Source organism: Mobula hypostoma, chromosome 2 (genome assembly GCF_963921235.1).
Source record: "Mobula hypostoma chromosome 2, sMobHyp1.1, whole genome shotgun sequence".
Taxonomy (NCBI): Eukaryota; Metazoa; Chordata; class Chondrichthyes; order Myliobatiformes; family Myliobatidae; genus Mobula; species Mobula hypostoma.
This window is the reverse complement of record NC_086098.1, coordinates 228,491,569-228,515,216: the sequence shown is the minus strand read 5'-3', so window position 1 is coordinate 228,515,216 and position 23,648 is coordinate 228,491,569. Positions and strand designations below refer to the sequence as shown.

Sequence of the window (23,648 nt, the reverse complement as noted above, 5' to 3'; positions counted from 1 at the left end):
AAGTGAAGCTGGTGAAGAAACGCATGAGATGAAGAGCAGAGCAATTACTGGAAATCTGTAATGTTCCATAGTATGCAGGACATCCTTAAGGAGCGAAGCCTCAAAAGGCAGCAACCATTGTTACGGACTTCTGTCACCAAGGTCGTGCCTTGTTCTCATTGCTGCCTTCAGGAAGGAGGTACAGGAGCCTGAAGACACACACTCAACAATTCAGGAACAACTTCCTTCCCTCTGCCATCCGTTTCCTGAATGGACATTGAACCCATGAATACCACATCACTATTTTTTATTTCCATTTTTGCTCTACTTATTTAACTATTTTATATATATATATACTTACTGTAATTCAAATTCCTTTTCTATTATGTATTGCATTGTACTGCCACTGAAAAGCCAACAAATTTCACGCCATATGCAGATGATATTCAACCTGATTCTGATAAAAACAGACGATGTACCATGGAAAGATAAAAAGAGCTGATGCCTCATGTCAATAACTACCCTCATCCCTTCCCCAGCACACAGGATCATCAGCCCAAATGCAAACTCTGCCCTTCTCCCTCCCTAGCAATTGCAGTCAAATTTGTTTTCACACATATACACAATGCAACAGGCTATCATACGAATAGAGACAGAGAGCAGCAGGCTGTGACTCAGACATGCACGGTACACAAGAAACAGAGTGAGAGACAGAAACACACAGAATGGGAGGAAAATTCCATCACTGACCTGATCCTGAGGGTCCATTTTGGTCATCATTCGCTCCTCCAGCAGATTGAACGTCAAAACTTGAAGGACATAAAGCTGGTGGGCCATTTCTGTTTTTATTGGCCGATTTCCTCGAATGATGTGCTGCGGAAAGGAGACACGGAGGTCATTTACAGCATTGATCCCTCTTACAAAAGATAGCACATGCAGCAGACTTCTTGCAGGAACTTGCCTGGGTTCTAATTGCCTAATTGCCTCTGCTTAATTGCAGAGGTTTGATACAAGAGGGCCATCTCAGAGGAAAATTAATCAAGCACTTGTTGTGGGATTGGAGCGACAGAGGGCCAATTGGGTTAAAGGTGGTGTGGTTCACTCTTCTGAGAACATCAGTGAGTTAATCCAATGAACAACCCTTCTGGTCATTTTTACAGTGCATTTCTTTTAAATTTAGAATGAAAATCAGATCTTCAGACTTCAGTCCCTGCTCCAACATGGATGTGTTACAATTACTCCAATGACAGACATTTTCACCAAACTGATGTAGTGAAGTTCCAGTCTTGAAAATGAAATTGGTTTTACCTGCGTTAGAAGTTTCAGAAATAAATTCACTTCTTGTAAGTCACCGTACTTACATTTAATATTATGGATCGTAGCTGCTTCTGTGCCAGGACGTTAGACATTTCCTGTGGAAACATAGCAGGAGTCAGACACAGGTTTAACTTGGATACCAAAACCCAACATGGGCATCACAATCGTTCTCGTGACTTAGCCTGGACATGTGCTCCACCTACAGGACACCGTTGATATATTTCAATGCCCATCCCACAATGCTTCACAGGGTTAAAGGTAAATTCAATGTGGGGTAAGAAATAAAAGAACAGGAGGTGTGCCATTCAGGCCTTCTGCATTTTCTATCATTTAAATTGATCTTTATGTTAATGTTCATTTCTTCTATTTTTAGAACTTTCCTCCTTTGTGAAAGAATCATTAATACTGATTCTAAACCCATACTGAACATCTTCAACAGACAGACAGTGTATATCTTACACTGCTGTGGTCTATCAGGGGAATTAGTAATGACAACTAAATACTAGTTTTGCTGGCACACAAATCCCATAAACGTGCAAGGAAGTGCTCCTCTATCAAAGGGCTGTTTTTCTATTTAATCTATCAATTTAATTAGTTGGTTTAAAAAGCTTAATTAGATTATCCACTATCTCTTCTGAAGAAAATGCAAATCTCACATCTGCACCTCCTCCTTTCAATTTAACCACTGACTTCATATCCAAAGTATCCTTCCTGAGGCAGTCCAGATTTAAACAGGGCAATTACATGAGATCAAAAAAGCTTTATAAAACTAAAACTCAATTTCAAGTCTTCACACTTCAGTCTCAGTGTCTTCCAGACGAAGATCAAAGTTCCATTCACAACCATTCACTAGTTTTAATTAAATTTCTTTAAATAGTTTTTCAAACTTCTGTTCCTCCATTCCTTCCTTTTTACCATTTAGCAACTGTTTCAATATTTTTGGCTTAATTGGCTAAATTCGCAAGTCACAATATATTTGACATTTCACTTAACCGCTCAGTGCTCTGTTGCAAATTTTTAGCTCCCAGCTACACTGAGCCACTTTCTTAAACATCAGTATATGTCCCTGCACTTTTTCATTAAAGAAAGTTACTCACAAATATAGTGAAAAGCCAATGCTCAAGTACAGCTTCCCAGGGGACACAGCTGGTTAAGTTCTGCTAACTAGTACACGTGCAGGTTAATATGACTCTAGCTCTTAACAATAGTTTGCATCTCATATTAAAACTTTATGAACAAATCCCTATTTATTTCTTTACTTATCTATTTATTCTGCTCTAAAATATTCAACTACATCAGCTTTCCAAATCAGTAACATCGATCTAATCTGTTCACATTTTACCAAAAACTCATTCAATTCCTAACTCTGTGCCCCAAGTAAACTGCAAAAGATGTTCGACTTAACAGTCCTACAGTTAAAAGCTTTCTGGTTTTTTTTTTAAAGCCTTGACCATTTAAATGAAATTGAACACTTTTCAACTCCCAAACCATAAGCACTAGGAGGGGCTGAGAGAGATGTGGGCTGAATGCATGAGCTCATTGCTCCTCGACTCTGACATGAACTAAGAAGATCCTCATGCCCTTCAGTTCATTAATTTCATGCCACCCATCAAATACCCATGAAATCCCGTGACCTAGGATATACATGTAACTAGGAGATAGATGCAACAAAGAAATACAGGGCTATAGAGTGACAAATGTAGATGTGCAAGCTTGTGAGAGATACTGATGGTGATTCCTCAATGTTTTAGTAGGCATTTCAGAGAAGGAATGCGACCAAATGCTTGGAGGACCTCTTAAGACTTATGGGATTTGGTTAAAAAAAGTCAAGAGAAATCAGTGATATCGTTCTGATCTGTTCACATTTGGCCAACGACTCATTCAATTCCTTACTGTATGCCCCAGTCGACTGACTCAACAGTCCTGCAGATAACTGTTTTATGGGTTTTTTATGTCTTGAACATTTAAATGAAATCGAACACACTTCAAATCCCAAACCATTAGGGAGTGAGAGAGATGTGGGCTGAACGCAGCAGCTCAGGACTAGGTGGGCACCCGATCACCATGGACAATAAGGGCTAAAGAGCTCTAGGAATGGGATAAAGTCTTGCGTTAACAAGTAAAAATAAAAAGAAAGACACTGATTTTTTAAAAAATATACTGCATTCAAACCACCAAGAACTGATGCTTTCAACTTCACAGCAGGCAAGGTTATTACAAATCCAACAGATCCTTCACCTGCTACATCTTCTCTACTCCCCATCCAATCTCCTTCGCTTCCTATGGGAAAGGTTTCTGGGTCATAATTCAGTATATTTATAACATCTCAGGATTCCCCCCCCCCTAAAATGAAGGGTGGGCTGGGGGAGGGGAAGGGAAGGATGGATTAGTCAGAATTGCTACCGATTAGTGCTACGCAATGGTTGTGGTAGGAACAAAGGCAATCAATCAGGATTTTCTCGAGGTTGACACTTTCCACAGGCCAATAATCTTCCTAGGAAGGTGTAGGGCAAAGCCCATCAGAAGCTGCTGGTGCCCAGCAGGAGGCACTGATGTTGTTAATATAGGAGGCTGAGAGAATGGAGTACTGAATTGTTAAAGGTAATTACATCCAGTTAAGTCTTAGATCAGCCCTCATCTCATGGAACAGCTGGAAAGGTTCAAAGTGGCTAAATGCTGTTGGGGATTTGAAATAAACAGCCAACCTTGGTGGTGTGTCAATGTACCAGACCAGAGATTCACTGACTCTGCTCCGTTGGAAGAGACACAAGAAACCTTTAGCCGGATGAGAACAAGCTGGCCTCAAAGAGGAGCCTTTAAAGTAGGAAGTGGGGGTAGGAGACCACAGTGATCACCAACTATCCACACTAGCATGAAGACACTTTCCCTCATTCTGATAGTCACAAAGCTTCCCATTACCGCCTGGTGTGGTATTGACACACAGGAATCACTACTTACTGACAAAGGTAGATCGAGATCAGAGTCCTCCCCTTCTGAGGAGGGAAGAACAGACTGATGTTGACAGCAGGGTAACATTGTTATGCCAACGGACCGCATCCACACAGCGTGAGTTTCAGCAGCAACAAGAAGAGACAAACGGTTAGTATGAGAGACAGGAAAGAGATGTGGAGCAGGATCACAGGCCTTTTTTAAAAAAGAGTCCAGGGTTGGGAGGAAAGTTATTAAATCTGGAGCAACACAACTCGGAGGAGCTGTGCTTAATTAAATACTATCATAGTGTGACAATGGCAAAGTGTAAATCCATGGTATTATTTTCATCTGTATTTATTTTCCATAACCAACATCAAGAAAGAATGTCAAGTACAGAAGGATTGACTAAGCTAGGATGAGAAGACTTTCACTACATGGAGTAACTGGGGCAACAACAGTTAGGGAATGAGAGGATGTGGTAGGTGTTCAGGATAATGACGGTCTCAGTGTGGAAACCCTTTCCATTGTCCACCGATTTGAAGCTAAAGGGATACATTTCTTTATAGGCTGCATTCCCTGAACTGTGGCTTTAATCATCCCTACTTCCTTTACGTTTCCATTAGTGGCTTCATGCCCCCACCCTCTGCCATTCCCTCCTTAAACTTTTTCACCTCTCTACCACTGTTTCAGATACTCCTTAAAATGTACAAGTGAGCAAAACTGTTTGGTCTCCTGTCTCCTTGCAAGAGGTACTGCCATTTTTGGATGGTTAAGCTCATGTAAAGCACTTTGAGATCAAAGGGCTGTACATGGGTGAGCAGCTACTGTTGTTGAGAGGAAACTTTGGAAAACAGAGCGGCAATGAATGGAGAGTGGTTTCAGTTGGTTGTGAGCAACAGAGGAGACACCGTTAGTAACAAAGCACACAGTGATTTTGGTGTAGGATGTTTCAAGGTAGCTGACAATACAGGATAAGCAAAGAGGACCGTGAAGGGGTTACAGACAGGAGAGTTAGACACCCATAGACCCAGGAAACACAGATCAAATGGAGAAACAAAACGTGACCAACCTGCCTTCGGTCCTCCGGTGCTTTCAAGAACAAAGCATTGATCAGTGCAATTGCATATGTCTGGATCTCCTGGTTTGATCTGCAGAGAGAATGGCAGGTGCAGAATTATCGGCCATTCCAGAGTGAACTGTGTGGCTTCAAGCTGACTTTTCCTCCGCAGAGGGAACATCAAAAATAATTCAGACTCACTGATCTGACCATGGGCATTAAGCATCCAGCCACCTTTCTTTTGAAGTGTGGAGCATTTATAGATGGTGCCTTTCATAACTTCAGTATGCCTCACAGCATGTCATAGCCAATGATAAAGGTTTTGAAATACAGTTATTGTTAGAGTAGAGAATGTGCAGATATCAAGGTCTCACAAACTGCAAAGTAACAATGACAAGCATATTAGTCCAGAGAACACGGAAACATCCCAAGATCTTCCACATCTCTGCTGGCCCTCAGAGTTCCACTCAATAGACAGCAGTTCATGAAGTGCAGTAGAACAGGGCACTAACATTGGCTTACACAGAACACCACTTGAGCCCATGGTCTTCTGAATCCAAGAAAGACTGCTATCATCTGAGCCATTTCAAATACCGAGTGTCAGAACTCCTGTTGGGAAACTATTCGACTCATTACAACAATGCCAAAGAGTCAAATCTATGGATCATCTGGGATCTCCAGCAGGGAACAGACAGAATAAAGTGAACAGATTACATACAGTGCCTCGAAAAAGTATTCAGCATCTACAACTATTTTCACATTTTTCTGTTTCATTTTCTAAATTTAAGATACATTGAAGTTGGAGTTTTGAGCTAATCTTCAACAATTTGTGCATCATGTCAAAACAAAAGAAAAATTCCAAAACCTATCAACAATTTACTAAAAATTAAAAACCAAAATTGTCAAGCTGAAAAAGTCCTCATGCCCTTTGTAATTACTACACAGACTCTCCTCAGGTGCAATACTGTATATTACTTTACCAACTCATCCAATTTGTTGATGCAGAAAGTTGCAGGGTCATGTGAATAAATGTCCCCTCTCTCTGTAAGGTCCAACAGTATGGTGATTTTCAACAGACCAAACCAAAATGAAGCCAAAAGAGCATTCAAGCCAAGCCAGGAAAATGATAATAGAGAAGCACAAATCTGGGGAAGAGTATAAGACCACCTCAAAGGCACTGAACGTACCTTGGAGCTCAGTGCAGTACATCGTGAAAAACTGGGGAAAAACCAATCTTCCACCGCACGCTGTCGGAGCAGTGCTGCCAGGATAATCAAGGACACGACCCACCCAGCCAACACACTTTTCGTCCCTCTTCCCTCCACGAGAAGGCTCAGGAGCTTGAAGACTCGTACGGCCAGATTTGGGAACAGCTTCTTTCCAACTGTGAAAAGACTGCTGAACGGATCCTGACCCGGATCTGGGCCGTACCCTCCAAATATCTGGACCTGCCTCTCGGTTTTTTGCACTACCTTACTTTCCAATTTTTATTTTCTATTTATGATTTATAATTTAAATTTTTAATATTTACTAATTGTCACTATTTTTAATATTTAATATTTGTAATCCAGGGAGTGGAAAGCGCAGAATCAAATATTGCTGTGATGATTGTACGTTCTAGTACCAATTGTTTGGCAACAATAAAGTATAAAGTAAAGTAAAGTAAAATGAAAACACAGCTACACTGCAGAGGTCAAGCCACCCCTCTAAATTTAGTTGTCGGAGAAGATTGCAGACATCCCACCTCTCCCGGGAGTCTCCCGCATATTGATAGTGGCTCCCTGTTGCCCGCAAATTATATACAATATCTCAGAAATCAATTTTTTTGAGAGCGAGTGAGAGAGCATGAGAGCGAGAGAGTGAGAGCAAGAGCGAGAGCGAGAGAGGGAGAGAGAGAGCGCCATAGCAGAGTGTTCCAAAAAAAGAAAATATAAAATGTACGTCACCCCAGACTACCCTAAAGTTTATCCCTGCCTAATTGGGGACAAAAATAATGACAGTGTTGCTCGCTGCACTGTTTGCAACAGTGACTTTTCTATTGCCCATGGTGGGTTAAGACGGTAAAAGACATGTTGAGGTGAGTTTAACAGGTGTCATGCATTCATTAGCATAGCTAACGTTATTTAAACTAGCTGGCTGGCTGCTAAGGAACTACTCTATTGCAGACATCCCACCTCTCCCGGAAGTTCCGGGAGTCTCCTGCAAATTGATGGTGCTGCCTCCCTGAAATGAGTTTTTGCAGGGTGGGATGTCTGAGATTGGCACTTTTAAGAGAGGCTACTGGGACATCAACAGTCACTGAGTGAGTTGCAGAAGTCAGTGGCTGCAACTGGAGATGAAGTTCATGACTTCACAATCTCTCAGGCCTTGCACAAGGAAGAAGCCCTGGCTTTATAAAAAAAACACATTCTTGCCCTTAAAGGATGTCTTTGTGGCTAAGTTTGTGGATGATATGAAGATGGGTGGAGCAGCAGGGAGTCTGCAGAAGGACTTAGACAGATTAGGAGAATGGGCAAAGAAATGGCGGATGGAATACAGGGTCGGGAAGTGTATGGTCATGCCTTAGTAGAAGGAATAAAAGCGCAGACCATTTGCTAAACAGAGAGAAAATTCAAAAATCCTGGGTGCAAAGGGGCCGGGAGTCCTCATGATTCCCTAATGGTTAAGATGGATATTGAGTTGGTGGTCAGGAAGGCAAATGTAATGTAAGCATTCATTTTGAGAGGTCTAGAAATGAGAGGACCGGCCTAAGCCGGCTTAAGATGGCACTGGTCTAGTCCAGTGACTACTTACTTGCGGCAAACAAAAAATTACAACTACATACTTTATCAATAACACTTTTTTTTTGGTAAAATTCATGGTAAAAGATCACCGCAAACAATGAAGAGGCAAGCAAATGCGAGGCTGAGTCGAGGCGGGGTCAGGGTGAGCAGAGGCAAGGCAAAGACGGGATCAGTGGAGGTGCGGTAGAATTGAGGCCCATCCGCCTGAAACGAGGTTTGATTGATCTAAACACCAGGCCGATTTGGAATTGTCAGGTACAGCTCGAAACGTGGCAGTGATGTTCGTGTCCCAGAGCGTATCGAAGCAACGGGGACCGGGTTGTAGAGCAAGGAACGACCCAGCGTTCGGATGAGCTATACGCTGGGCCACATGGATTGAAAAGGAGGGGCAATGGGACCAGAGGCAACAGTCGGGCAGGCTCTGCTCTCTGCTCTGCGATGGTTGCTTGGCTCTGCACTGAGCTGAGGCCGCGGCCTGCTCCGGACTTCGTGCCTGTGGACTTGCTTTCATTCTGAAATTCTATTTGTTATTCTGAATGCTATTTGGTCACTTTTATTGTTTGAACCATTTGATATTTATTTATTTCTGCACATTAGGTCTTTTTTTTTTACAGGTTATTTTGGGTTTCCTTGTTTTGAGGCTGCCTGTAAGGAGACAAGTCCAAAGGTCGTTTGATCCATACACACTTTGATCATAAATGTACTTTGAACTTCGAATATAAAAGCAAAGATGCTTTATAAGGCATTGGTGAGGCTTCACTTGGAGTATCGTGAGCAGTTTTGGGCCACTTATCTCAGAAAGGAAACATCGACATTGGAGAGGGTTCAAAAGAGGTTCCGAAAATGATTCAGAGCAAGAACGGTTTATCATGCAAAGAGCATTTGAGAGCATTTAATGGCTCTGAGCCTGTACTCGCTAGAATTTAGAAGAATGAGGGTGGAGATCTCATTTAAGCCTACTAAATATTGAGAATCCTAGATAGAGTGGATATGGAGAGAATGTTTCCTATAATGGGCGAGTCTAGGAGCAGAGGGCACAATCTCCCAACAGAAGGATGTCCATTTAGAATGGAGATGAGGAGGGATTTCTTTCACCAAAAGGTAGTGTATCTGGGCCTCTGGGTGTGGAGGCCAGGTCATTGGGTGTACTCAAGGTGAAGGTTCATAGATTTTTGAAAGGTCAGGGCATGAAAGGTTATGGGAGAAAGGCAAGAGAATGGGGTTGAGAGGGAGATGGACCAGCCATGATCAAATGGCAGAGCAGACTCAATGGGCCAAATGGCACAATTCTGCTCCATTGTCTTATGATGTCATGATAAAGACATTGCAAAGTGTCACTTAGAAGATACTGTAAAGATGTGGAGAGACGATTTACGATGCAAAGATGACTTTTTGACCTCAACACTAAGTAATACATGTGACATAAATCCAATACTGTGCATCAGCAAGGTATCACCATCCCTGGTAGCATTATGCCATGGGGATTTTTTTTTCCCCCAACAGCAGGAACTGGAAATCTGATCAAGATTGATGGAAAAATGAGTGCTACTAAATAACCAAGAGATCCTGGATAAAAACCTGCTAGCCTCTGTCAGAAAACTTAAACTGGGGAGGATGTCCATCAATGAGCGGGACAACGGCCCAAGATACAGTGGCAGAGCACCCAAGGAGTGGCTTCAAATGAAGGACGTTGATATCCTTGCGTGGCCCAGTCAGGGCCCTGACCTCAACCTGGTCAAACATCTTTAACAAAGATCCCAAGATTGCTGTCCACTGCTGCGCCCCAACTAACCTGGCACAGCTTGAGAAAATTTGCAAGGAGGAACGGGCAAATCTTGCTCCATCACATTGTGCAAAGCTAAGAGACTTACCCAAAAAAAAACTATTTGCTATAACTGTTGTGAGAGGTGGTTCAATTTAGTATGAAGCAAAATGGGGGGTGGGGGGGTGAATACTTTTGAACTGCTAACATCTCAGGTTTTGTATTTTTTGTTTTTCATGCTTTACAATTTGTTTTTTTTCCTGAGCTCTACTGTAAAAAAACAGAGCATGTGATTCACAAATAAAAATTCTCAGTTATATTGATCAAAATCCCTGGCTGTAATACTGGTTTATGTGAACAAAAGGTTGGGGACTGAATACTTTCACAAGGCATGTTATGGGGCTGATTTCATGGACTTTCAGGTCACACTTTCAAATCAATACGTTCACATTCCTCCTTGGCGTTCTTTCACCTATCGCTGATCTCTTCTGGCCCTGTCTTGTGATATCTCTATATCTTTCTAATTCTGGCCTCTCGCACATCCCAGTTTGCTTTACCCAACATTTCCAGTTAAGCCTTGAAACCAGGATCTGGTCTTTTCTCTCAACCTCTCCCACATTCTCTAAGATGCTCCTTAAAATCTGTACCATTCCTGTCCTAATACTGTAGCTCAGTATCAAATTTAATACAGTGATGGTCCTGTAAAAATGACCTCATGGGACATTTCAGCTCACCGAGAATTAACGAATGGACAGACTTTCAGTTTTATATTGCTTCAGTCAAATCAATAGAATTTCAACCTCTGTCGGTAAAGTCAAAGCGGATCTGCTGCTGGGATAGATTACAGACAAAGGATGGGAAAGTGCATTCTCAAATGTAATAAACCAATAGTCTCATATTTACAAGACACTATTAATCATCAATACAGGTTGAGTACACTTATCTGAAATTCCAAAATTTGAAAATTTTTGAAATCCAAATTTTTAAAAAAAATAAGCACTGACATGATGTGACAAATGGAAAATTCTACAAGGAGCTGGAAAGGTTTCCTGGCAGTACACAGGCCACTGCACACCATGGACAATTCTAAGTGACCCCACACATATAACAAATAGGTGAATGAAAAGTAGAAAGGCATTGCATAAAGCAAAGAAATGAAGATCTCTATCATGTATCATTAGCGTTGGAATGAACGTATGCCGTTTAACGGTATGCTGATCATGAAACAAACAAAGATCTATCACGATGACCTTAAAGCTGAAGGTAATTGAATATTCAGCAGGCTGGTTGCAGAGATTTAAGAAAAGGCATGGCATTACATTTTTAAACCATAGTGAAAATCTACCACCAAAACAAGTCTACAATTCTATTATTTTTATACTTTACACAAAACCTTAAAAAATATAAATACAGTGTACTGTAACCTTTTAATCAAAACATGGCATCGTAGGTGGAGATTGAAAGCTTGTACAACAGCTGATTCAGGTTTTCTCCCGATGCTGCTGCACTGCTTTGGTTACCCTGCACTCATTATATTTTCATTATATTAACGGTATGTAATCATTTTTACTGTCAAGCACATGAACAAGTGTAAGACAAAGATTGCTGATCAACAGCACATAAATTCAGAGTCAGAAATTAAGGCCATTCCAAGCTATCTCATTATATATTCCAAAATCCAAAAAAAATTCAAAATCCAAAACCCATCCGGCCCCAGATAAGGGATGCTCAACCTGTATTACCAAATTTGTATTTTAAACATATTTGGTGGAGTAAAATGAAAACTCGTTTTGGAACAGTCCAAACTGCTTGGTGAGATGATCCATTGTAATCAGGAGCAACAATATAAAATATTCCATGACAGTTTGATTAAATGGGAGTGGTTTGCTACACTTAATACTGTAGCAACTGAGCTTCCTACTCAGGGAATCAAGGGAATGGTTTTCATTTTGCGAGCCTGCAATCCACAGAATCCATCTCAACAGAAGATTTACGAACGAACGGGAAGTTAGGTTTCGTTCTGGTTTCACAAACTCAATGTAGGCAAGTGCCATTATGTAACGCCTGTGCAGAACCAGTCCTACAGTGTGTCACTTGTCGCCGCACTTTTTGAGAAAATCAAATTACATAGTACTACACTAGGTGCTAGTAGGCCATCAGAAGGGTCCAGGTATCGGAAGGAGGCAGTGAATAGAAACCACACACTTCTGGAGATAAGTTTTGTTTACAAGAAATAAAACAATATGTACAAAATATTTACATGAGCAAGAACAATTCAAAATTCCAACATTCTGTTTAGGTTCCAAATCTTAGATATCAAACCAAAACAAATTCCCTTTTAATTAGAATCAGTGAGATTCCTAATCTCTAACTAATTAGATCTAGCGTTATTCCCTATTTTTAAAGTTTACAGACTAAACTTTTTACTTATCCCTAGTTAGTTAGAAAATCAAATATGATTCCTATTCTTAAGTATTACAGTTAACTTCGTTTTCAGTTCCAAGCAGTATATCAACAAGTTTTAATTCAAAAATTATATAGAGCTTAACTCCTTTCACGACAATTCTCCAGCATCACAACTCTTCAACAAAGTAAATGCCATTCAGTAACTTATCAAAGTCTCTGCAAAAATAATCAGTTCTTGCAGAAAATCAAATTCAGATTCTTCGAATGAAAATAAACTTATACATCTAACCATACTAAATGCTCTGCGTCATTACACATTTCGTTCCTGCGCTGTTTCTTCATCTTGGGTGGCATGTCATCTTCTTCATTCGTTCATTGGAATGAAATAGTTCACCATCTACGGCAAGTCAATTCACAAACTTGTACAAAACCAACTTGATCAAATCCCTTCATATGATTTTACAGAACTAATTCCCGACTACACAGTAGGGATTTTGGACACTCGTCTTTGCCGATATTGTCGCCTTAAAGCTGCTACATGTTATAGCTGTAGCTTCAATAAGTCTTTTATCGCTATTGTCTCTCCTCCAGGGGGTTTCACCCTGTGGTTTTCTAGTTAGTAGGTGAAAATGCTCACTACTAATTCCACTCTTACAGTTCATGTCTTCAGCTTCTTATCATGGCTGCATTTCTCTCCTCGTCCACACCTGCATCAGCCAAGCCTTATTCTCATGTAGCGTTTTTTTTTCAAATCCTCTTTTTAAAAAAAAATCAGTAAACCTTGTTTTCATCCCTCCGCAGGTGCAGCTTTTTAACATTACATCTTTGGGTTGAATTAACCTGGGATCCTCTCCGGATCAAAGACAAATCCTTGGTTACAACTTGCTATGAATAAAACATTCACAGCCTCACAGCACCTTAGAAGATAATATTTATTCATTTTAAGTGTGGTATTGTTGTAAAGACCGTAGTGGTCAATGCTGCCAGAGCACAGCTGCGGAAACAACAGGGAGATAAATGACCAGATCTACTCTACTGATGTTAGTTGAAGGATTTTTGACCAGGTTATTGGGAAACCTTTCTTTAGTTTATTTGAATAATGTTATGTAATCTTCTACATTCACCTCAGAAGAACAGCAAGACCTCTGTTTAATAACTTGCACAGAACAGCATTCCCTCAGCGCTCCCACACATTTGGAAACCTTTCCAAAAGATAGCATGATTACCTAAAGCTTAGCAACTTATCAAGAAGGAAACCGCATGGACATAAAGGAGTAAGTCTGGCCCAATAACCTTCCCAGCTGCTCTTATAACACAGTAGCTGAACTCCCAATCATACATTTTACCTGGATCTTAAAGCCCCTTTCGACAAGGGCTTCATATGAAGCACACCTAGGAAAACTTAGAAAGCAACACAAATCCAGGACAGCAGAAGAGTTGCTTTAAAAATAGGAATTATGGTTAAGATGCAATATCAGACTGGAGGATCTACTGTTAAGCTTCCAATAAAACACAAGAAGAATAGGTAAGAAATACGACTACAAATCCGTAAAATTCACTGTAATACTAAAATAATGACAACCACAGAATGTAGTAAAAAATTTAAAGAGTAATTCAGATCACTCATGATCTTAATAGAGAAGACACTGAGGAAAAATTTCCACAAGACCATAAGACACAGGAGCATTATTAGGCCATACGGCTCATTGAGTTTGTTCCACCATTCCAACATGGCTGATTTATTTTCCCTCTCAACCCCATTCTCCTGCCTTCTCGCCCACAACCTTCGACACACTTACTAACATAGAACCTATCAAACTCTGCTTTAAATATACCCAATGACTTGGCCTCCGTAGCAGTCTGCGGCAATGAATTGCATAGATTTACCACTGTCCGGCAAAAGAAATCCCTCATTTTTGTTTCAAAGGGAGCTTCATTGTATTCTGTGGTCCTAGACTCTCCCACTATTGAAAATATCCTCTCCACATCCACTCTAGGCCTTTCAATATTTGTTAAGTTTCAATGAGCTCCCCCCTTCGTCCTCCTAAACTTCAGGGAATACAGGCCCAGATCCTACAAATGCTCCTCATACATTAATCCTTTCATTACTGGGATTCCTCTTGTGACCCTCTTGTCATCTGAACCCTCTCCAATGCCAGCAGCTTGTTTCTTAGAAAAGGGCCCAAAAGCTGCTCGCAATACTCCATGTATGATCGGACCAATGCCTCATAAAGCCACAGCTTTACATCCTTGCTTTTATATACTAGTTCTCTCAAAATTAATGCTAATATTGCATTTTCCTTCCTTATTATTGACTCAACCTGCAAACTAACCTTTAGGAAATCTGGCATTAGCACTCACTACACTATACCCCATCTGCCACTTCTTTGTCCATTCTCCTTGTCTGTCCAGGTCCTTCCGTAGACTAACTGCTCCTTCAACGCTACTTGCCCCTCCTTCTTTGCATTGTCCAGAAACTTGGCCACAAAGCCATCAAGCCTATCATCCAGATCATTGACATATGACATGAAAAGTAGGATACGCATGTGGACCGCCACTAATTAATGGCAACCAACTAGAAAAGGCCCGCTTTAATCCCAATCCTTGCCTTCTGCCAGTCAGTCAATTAATCTTCTGTCCTCATTGTTCAGAATTATGAGGAAATTCAACAGAGAGACTGTATGCCAGCAGCAGTAAGCTTCGCTCCCGGAGGACAGGGACTTAAGATAATGGACACCACATGGGAGATAAACAAGTAACGATGACCTAGAATATCTGGCCTGAAAGAATGGTGGAAGTAGTTTTAACAGCAACTTCTGAAAGACAATTGGATAAATAATTGAAGGAGGGGGGGATTTCCGGGTCATCAAGGGAATGGCGGCGTAAGGAAAAGGTCTCTCGACAAAAAAGAAGGTAAGCTGCCCCAAAATCGAATTTAGACAAATACTTAATATTGCATAACTATATTAATAAAAGGGGCAAGGATGATGTCTAAGAACAAGATTAAAAAGTCCGCTCCGAAGGCTGATAAACATAAAGAGACGCAACAAGGCGACGGGCCTAGCTCCCCCACGGCAAGCCAGGCCGGAGATAATGAGGGGGAATCGGTGACTCTGGCTTTGATTCTCGGAGAGATTCGCGAGTTCCGACAAGACAACAGCAAACAGCTGGAAGATATTAAAGGAGAAATAGTAAAAACTAACTCGCGGATAGATGAAGCCGAAGCGAGGATTGTTGGAATTGAAGAGAAGCTACAAAACGCCGAGGAAGTGATAGCAGAAATGCTGAAGCTATAAGACCAGCTCCAGTGGAAACTAATAGATCAAGAAGGCCGCTCGAGAAGGGAAAATGTGAGGATCTACGGAGTTCCCGAAGGAACCGAAGGTAAACCCGGATTGATGATTCCCTTCGTGGAGAAGCTGCTTAGAGAGAACCTTGATATACCGGTCGCAAAAGACCTACAGATAGAAAGGGCTCACCGCGCGTTGGCACCACAGCCCCCAGCAGGTGCCCAGCCCAGATCGATTCTGATCAGATTTCTCAGTTACAGAACGAAGGAAGAGGTGCTTAAAAGGGCATGGCAAAATAAAGGTTTCATGTGGAGCAACTGTAAAATCAGTTTAGACCACGACTACGCACCGGGGATTCTTGCCAGACGGAAGGAATATACGGAAACACGGAGAGTCCTGAAGGAAAACAACATCAGATTCCAGACCCTGTATCCAGCTCGGCTGAGAGTCTTTTACGACGAAGGGACAAAAACTTACGCTACGGTGGAGGAGGCAACGTTGGACCTGGCGGACCGGGGACTACCTACTAAAGTTATCACCCAACCGGAGTCGCTACTGGAGAGGATTCGGCAGAAGTCGTGGCAGTTAGTGGGGCGAGGACGCTCCACTCGAACCAGAGTGTCAAACTACAAGGAAAAGCTGCAAATATTCAGACGCGAATGTACAGAGAATACAGATTAATTAAGAGAAATGACTGAAAAGAGTAAATCGGACTTAAAAGTAAAATGAAAACTGGAAACTGAAATTAAACTAGGCGGAATAACTTGAATGATAGCAATATGGTCGAGACATAAATAGGAGAAAATTCTCTATGATTATTCAAACTGCTGAGGGCCCTCTAACACAGGGTGAAGATAGAGGTTATCCCTCTGAACTGAGGCGGGTTGGTGCTCAGGCCTCACTGTGGGAAGTCGGGAAAAATCTTCAAATGTTATACGTTCAGAAATGTCTAGGGTGTGGTTATATGTCTTGGTTTACTGTTGAGAAGGGATTGCTTACTGTTTGGTTAGAAAAGGAGAGTGCTTTTTTTCTACTAGAGAAAAATGCAAACTGAATTGGTAAAAATAATTTCCTATAATGTTAATGGGGTTTTGAATCCAATTAAAAGAAATAAGATTATGTCTAAATTGAAAAAAGAGAGGGCACAAATAGCTTTCCTCCAGGAAACACATATGAGCCAATCTGAACATGGAAAATTAAAAAGAATGGGCTTTAAGCATGTATTTTATTCATCATATAAATTGAGTCACAAAAGAGGGGTAGCTACTTTAATATCAAGTACTCTTAATTATGAACATATTTCAGAGACTAGAGACAAAGAAGGACGGTTTGTAAAAATCACAGGAAGAATAGAAGGTACAGAAATAACATTGCTGAATGTTTTATGCTCCTCCAGGTAGTGAATGGTCATTTTATAGACACATTTTTGACCTAATGGTCAGTTCTCAAGGGGTAGTAATTTGTGGAGGGGATTTTAATATTAGATTAAATCCTATATTAGATTCTTCAAGAATAGTTACTCAGAATAAACCTCTGACTCGGAAAGTGAATTCATTGATGGAGGAGTTGGGAATTATAGATGTCTGGAGGGAATTACACCCTACTAGTAAAGATTATACATATTACTCTTTCCCTCATTCAGCCTATTCAAGGATAGACTATTTCTTTATCTTTAATACAGATAGACTCAGGATAAAAAACTGTAATATTGCAACAATTGATCTGTCGGATCATAGCCCAGTCTCTATGTCTCTAATCCTGGAAAGGAAAATGAGGAAAACACTATGGAGGCTAAACTCACATATACTCAATAACCCGAAAGTAATGGAGAGATTAAGGGGAGAAATCAAAGAATATCTAGACCTTAATGACACGGGAGAAACATCACCAGTGATTTTATGGGATACATTGAAAGCTGTACTGAGAGGGAAAATTATTTCCATTACTACTCACATGAAAAAAATCAATGCACAAAAATTAGCAGACCTTCAAGGAAAATTAAAACAACTTCAAGTTGTAGATAGCAACAAAAGTAATTCAAATCGAAAAGAGGAAATTAGGAAATTGCAAAGTGAAATTGATGATATTTATATGTTGGAAACTCAAAGAAATTTTCTTTACCTGAGACAAAAGAATTATGAAGTAGGAGGTAAATCAGCTAGATTATTAGCATATAAATTACGAAAACAACAAGCAGACAATACAATTCATAAAATAAAGAATCCAAAGACAAAGCTTGTGGAGAGTACAATAGGGAAAATTCAAGACAGTTTTGAAACATATTATCGAGAGCTGTACTCCCAACCCCGGGCCCCCAATGAGCCCTATATAGACAGTGTATTGAATTTTTTAGATCTACCTAAACTTACAGATTTACAAAATGAAAGTTTATTAGAACCAGTAACTGTCAAAGAACTTAACGTGGCCATCTCTAGGTTAAAGGCTGGAAAGTCCCCGGGTTCTGATGGGTTTACCTCAGAGTGGTACAAGTCCCTGAAGACACAGTTAGCCCCATTACTACTTAACACCTTTAATTGGATCTTGCAGAGAGGAGAAACTCCACCTTCCTGGAGAGAAGCGATTATTTCAGTTATTCCTAAAGAGGGTAAAGATAAACTAGAATGTGGCAATTATCGGCCAATTAGTGTTCTTAATTTAGATTACAAACTATTTACATCTATATTAGCGCGCAGATTGGAAAAGCTTTTACCTGGCCTAATCCATTTAGACCAGACTGGATTTATCCAACAAAGACAAACACAGGACAACATAAGGAGAACTCTGCACATATTAGAACAGGTTAATAAGAACGAGACAGAGACAATGGTAGTAGGATTGGACGCTGAGAAAGCTTTTGATTCGGTTAGTTGGGCATTCCTAAGATTCGGCTTTCAAGAAAGGTTTACTAAAGTAATTCAGACTCTATATGACAGCCCTACAGCCCGAATTAAGATAAATGGGGACCTCTCTGACTCCTTCATTTTAGAGAGAGGCACTAGACAGGGATGCCCAATTTCTCCTCTCCTTTTTGCACTATATATTGAATCACTTGCCCAACTAATAAGACAGAGCGAAATCGTAAAAGGTATCAAGGTGGCAGGGATTGAACAGAAAGTGGCGTTATTCGCAGATGATGTTTTGGTCTATCTGAGTGAACCAGAAAAATCATTTATAGGATTGTTTACACTGTTGGATGACTTTGGGAAAATATCAGGTTATAAAATAAATGTAAAGAAAACGCAGGTTATGTCCCTAAATTATACACCATCCAAAAAATTGCAGGATACATATGATCTTAAGTGGGAAGCTAAATCATTAAAATATTTAGGAATAACCCTGCCGAAGGATCTTTCAACACTGTCACAGGTAAATTATGGGCCATTAATCTCAGAGATAAAAGCAGATATGCATAGATGGAATCTTATCCCCTTTTTAAGTTTAAATTCAAGGATAAATACTATAAAAATGAATATTCTTCCTTGGTTATTATATCTTTTCCGTAATTTACCAGTGGAGGTGGATGATAATCAATTCAGGGAATGGGACAAATGGATTTCCTGCTTCATTTGGCAGGGAAGGAAACCTAGAATTCGATATAACACCTTACAGTTAGGGAAGGAAGGAGGAGGTATGGTTCTTCCTTGCCTGAGAAATTATTTTTATGCCTCACAGATAACCCCTCTGTTATATTGGTGTAATAGGGAATATAAGGCTAGATGGAAGGAAATAGAATTTGGATTAATTGACAGTTTTCCTCTTCAGGCCTCAATAGCTGACAAAGAATTGATGGCCCAGTTGGAAAAATTTAATAATGCTTGGATAAATCTTACATTAAAAGTATGGCAGAAGGTGGTTAATTCATGTGGAATTAATAACATGTTAAAACTCTTTAGATGGTGTGCATATGATACCGAATTCCTTCCCAACAGAGGAGATAAAAGATTTGAGCTATGGATAAAGAAAGGTCTTACAACCTACCTCTCATTTATAGATAAAAGAGTATTACAAAGTTTCCAAATCCTGCAGGACAAACATGGCCTAGAACATAATGACTTTTTTAGGTACCTTCAAATACGAAACTATGTTAACCAGAGTTGTAGATATACAGACCTATCAACAGTAGAATTAGAATTTTTCAAGATTCTGAATTCGGCTTGCAGTTCAATACCTAGTAAATCAGTTTCTCGCCTATATAATGCACTCTCCCATGCTAAAACTGTAAGTACACTGTATATTAAAGAGAAGTGGGAGAAAGAAGCGGGGTTGGTACTTTCAGAGGAGGCTTGGGGGAAAATCTGCAGCTTTCAATGGTCCTCGACTAATTCTTTGACTTGGAGAGAACATTGTTGGAAAAACATTATAAGATACTTCAAGACCCCATATCAGGAAAAATATAAAGATACAAATGTGATGTGTTGAAGAAGGTGCGGCTCCAAGGAGGCAAATCATTTTCATATTTTCTGGGATTGCCCTAAATTAAGTCTATTTTGGGAAGGTATTCATAGAACATTAGTTAAGGTACTTAGGTCCCAGATACCTCTGAACTCTGAGACGCTCTATTTGGGGCATGTATTGTTCCTTGAACAGAAGGAAGATATAAAGTTGCTGCAGGCCCTCTTAGCGGCAAGTAAGAAATCAATCACTAGAAAATGGCTAAATCCAATACCACCTACATTAGAAGATCGGTACGAAATTATCTTGGAAATATTTAAAATGGAAAAGTTGACTTACTCCCTGAGAAGTTAAAAAGAAACATTTTATCAAATCTGGAATAAATGGATTGAATATATAACCCCAATGCGAGCAGACTTTAGATGACTCTCCTAATGATTTATATTGCTCTTCTCGTCAACACAGTAATATTGCTAACGTCAGCACCCCTAGTCTAAATGTTTGTTTTTTTTTGGAAAATAGAGAATTAACACAAGTAAAGGGAAAGATTTGGGAAAGGGATAAAAAAAAAGAAAAAATTAAGTAAATAAGTACATAGGGATTGGATAATTATGTCTGCGGGCAGGAATAAGCACGAACAAATTGGGATATAAACACCTACAATGGTTGGTATATAGGCTTGTATGCAACATTTTGGACCAGTGGAAATGGTCCAGAAGGGTTGTATGGAAACTATTATTACCATTTTTCTTAACAACTAATTTCATTACTTAGCCTAATAGGTTAGATTTACCACAGTACATAATTATCTATTTAAATGTTTATTTTGCTTTTATATCATCTCAATGTGTACTTAAGAATGTATAAATAATTGTAGTTTTATACATATAAAAAAATGGAAAAGGTTATATGTGTGAAAAAAGTACATGATAATTGTGAATTCCTTATCCAAATAAAAATAAAATTAAAAAAAAAATAATTGAAGGAGGAAAAAATGTGCAGGACTGCATTGCACGAAATAGGAGATGGGCAGATCATGAGCTTCTGATTCTTCTACTTGCCTGTTTGGTGTGAAGGTAACAGCAGGTTTAGCCTGGAATGCGTTACTGAGCCGACAATAGCCAGGTGCCACTGGGTGGCAGTGCTCTCCAGTAGATTCGCATTCCCACAGCTAGTCGAACCAAGTATGGCGTTTGCAATGCTGCACTCAATCCCCAGACAGATCTTGCTTAGCAGCACCCCACTCCTGGGTAGGTGAGCAGATGCCGTCAGTGTACGGATGAGAAACATTCAGCCACAGAGTGAGGAGACAACACAAGCATCGTTTTCACAAGCAAGAACAAAAACACACACAGCATCCCCCCCACCCCCCCAAAAAATCTGATACACCCAGTTTGAGCACCTTTGTTACACCAGTGCCCAGGATTCAAGGCACGTGCAGCCTCCGTAATACTTACACTTGAAGGTGGGCAATCAGCTGTCCAACAGTGATCTCTTCAGCCACCTTTTTGTACAGGCTCTGACTATTCAGCACCATGCTCTCCAGAATTGCCAGCGACCGCTGCAAGATGGAGGCATCCACTGTTGTTTGGTTAACATAGCTGGCAATCTGAGAAATCAAATAATTTCATCATTAGTGTTGGGAACCAATAACCAAATCAAAGAATGCAAGGGAGTTAAAGCTCTCGCCATCAGATTTCCGAATGGTCCGTGAACACTACCTCGCTGTTCCCCTTTGCACTATTTTCTAAATTGTCATCTATAGTAATTTTTTTATGTCTTGCATTGTAACGCTGCCACAAAAAAAAACTCACAACACACATCAGTGATAACAAACCTGATTCTGACCTGAAGGTACAGAACTCAGTCACACAGTGGAGTTACAGTTTCCATTTAACACAATTTGAAAGAGGCGAATACAGTTACAAGCAAGAGTTTTGGATAATAACAGAAATAAAGTACACTATTTGGCTTCTCAAGTCTGCTCTGATATTCAGGAAGATCATGGCTCGTCTTGTCTCAGATTCACTTCCCTGCATTAACCCATACTATTTAAAAGCTAAAAATCAATTGCTCTTTCTTGAACCTTCTCTGTAGCCAAACCCCTGTGGCCTATTAGGTACTTGAAACTTGCTCACTTTTGTCCTGAATGACTTTATTTTAAGACTATCACTCTTTGGTCAAGGAAAAGATTGATTGTTAAATCTCACAACAGTTTCATAATATTTTAAAACTCTAGAACGTATAGGTCCAGTCTGCTTGGTCCTTTCCCTGAGGACAAATGCACGATTCCCTGGCTCACTCTAATAAAAAGTTGGCTGGTGCAGAGACAGAAGGACTGCATTGAAAAGTTAACTTATATTTGGAAATAATGTTCAAAGTAAATTTATTATCAAAGTTGCTACACACAACCCGGAGAATATTCATTTAAAACACATTTAGTTTGATTGATTGGAGTCAGTAGACAGAGTCCTTAGGCGAGCGATGTCCAAACCTACAGACAATGAGATAAGCCAGATGTAGTGGCATAGTGGTTCACATACTTAAGTGTGTCTGCAGAGCACAAATTACTCCTTTGGGGACGAGTGGTAGTGGATGGGGATGGAATTTAAACCAATTGAAATAAATCCAGTGCAAAAGCTTTAATATCAACAAAAATAAAAAAAAACTGCTAGAAGAACTTGTGGATCAGATAGCATCCATGGAAAAAAAAGGATGGTCAATGCTTTGGGTTGAGACCCTGTACCAGGACCAAGAGCACAGAGGGAAAACGGCCAGTAAACAGAAATGAGAAAGAGGGTGAGATAAAGGCCAGTAGGTGACAGGTAGTATCAAATGGACGAGGGGATTTAAGGGCAGATGGAGGCAGATTTTGAGGACGGGTGGTGGGGAAGGAGAGAAGCACATGTCCATTTCTCTTCCACACCCACCAGTCCATCCAGGAGCTCTTTCCCTGTGTTGACCTCTTCCATCGCCCTGCGTGCACCGGTAGAACGGAGGAGCAGACTTGATGACTCGAGTGGCCTAATCCTGCCCCTTTATTCTTATGCAGCAGGGATCAGACTTGCATCAAGTTGGTCGGCACAAAGACAAGACTAATGTACTTTACATCTAATGAACACTTCAACAGTGAAGCCAGGGAACTTGCTCACGAGCTTCAACAAAGAAAAACATCTCTGACTTTTTTTTTATTCCTTGAGGAGAAACATTGCCCAGGAGTCCAAGCAGAATTTCACAGTTCTCCTTTACATTTTTTTAAAAATGCCCAATCAAGAGAGCAGACAAGTGGGAGCAGACAAAAGGCAGGGGCATGAGTAGAGGAGGAGAAAGATGAAAGCAAGGATGAGAATTTGAAACTTGTAGCATTATTGGAAAACAGAGTCAAGGTCTGAGCAGTACAGCTTTGTATGAGCAATACCCACAACACACTGGAGGAACTCAGCAGGTCGGGCAGCAGCCGTGGAAACGATGAGTCAATGTTTCGGGCCGGAACCCTTCGTCAGGACTGTAGAGGGAAGGAGCAGAGGCCCTATAAAGAAGGTGGGGGGAGGGTGGGAAGGAGAAGGCTGGTAGGTTCCAGGTGAAAAACCAGTAAGGGGAAAGCATATTTTACAGTGGGAGAGGCAAGGCCAAGCAGGATACTTTGGAATAGTCAAACCAGCAGGTAACAAAGCCCAAGGTGAGGGCATCAGAACGGTTGAGGTAAGGTGGGCTGCAGCCAGAGTTGGAAC

The 23,648-nt window shown here is 40.5% G+C and overlaps 1 protein-coding gene across 4 annotated transcripts in view; it reads right to left on the bottom strand.

The window, feature by feature from the left end:
• Positions 1–23,648, bottom strand: part of LOC134342912 (engulfment and cell motility protein 2) — a 218,360-nt gene that overhangs the window by 51,493 nt on the left and 143,219 nt on the right. For all 4 annotated transcript variants that reach the window (XM_063041595.1, XM_063041599.1, XM_063041597.1 and 1 more), the window contains 4 exons: positions 21,375–21,526; positions 5,297–5,375; positions 1,341–1,391; positions 730–852 (listed from right to left, as the gene is read on the bottom strand). In XM_063041595.1, the coding sequence (XP_062897665.1) occupies positions 730–852; positions 1,341–1,391; positions 5,297–5,375; positions 21,375–21,526 (405 nt within the window). The remainder of the gene's footprint in view (positions 1–729; positions 853–1,340; positions 1,392–5,296; positions 5,376–21,374; positions 21,527–23,648) is intronic.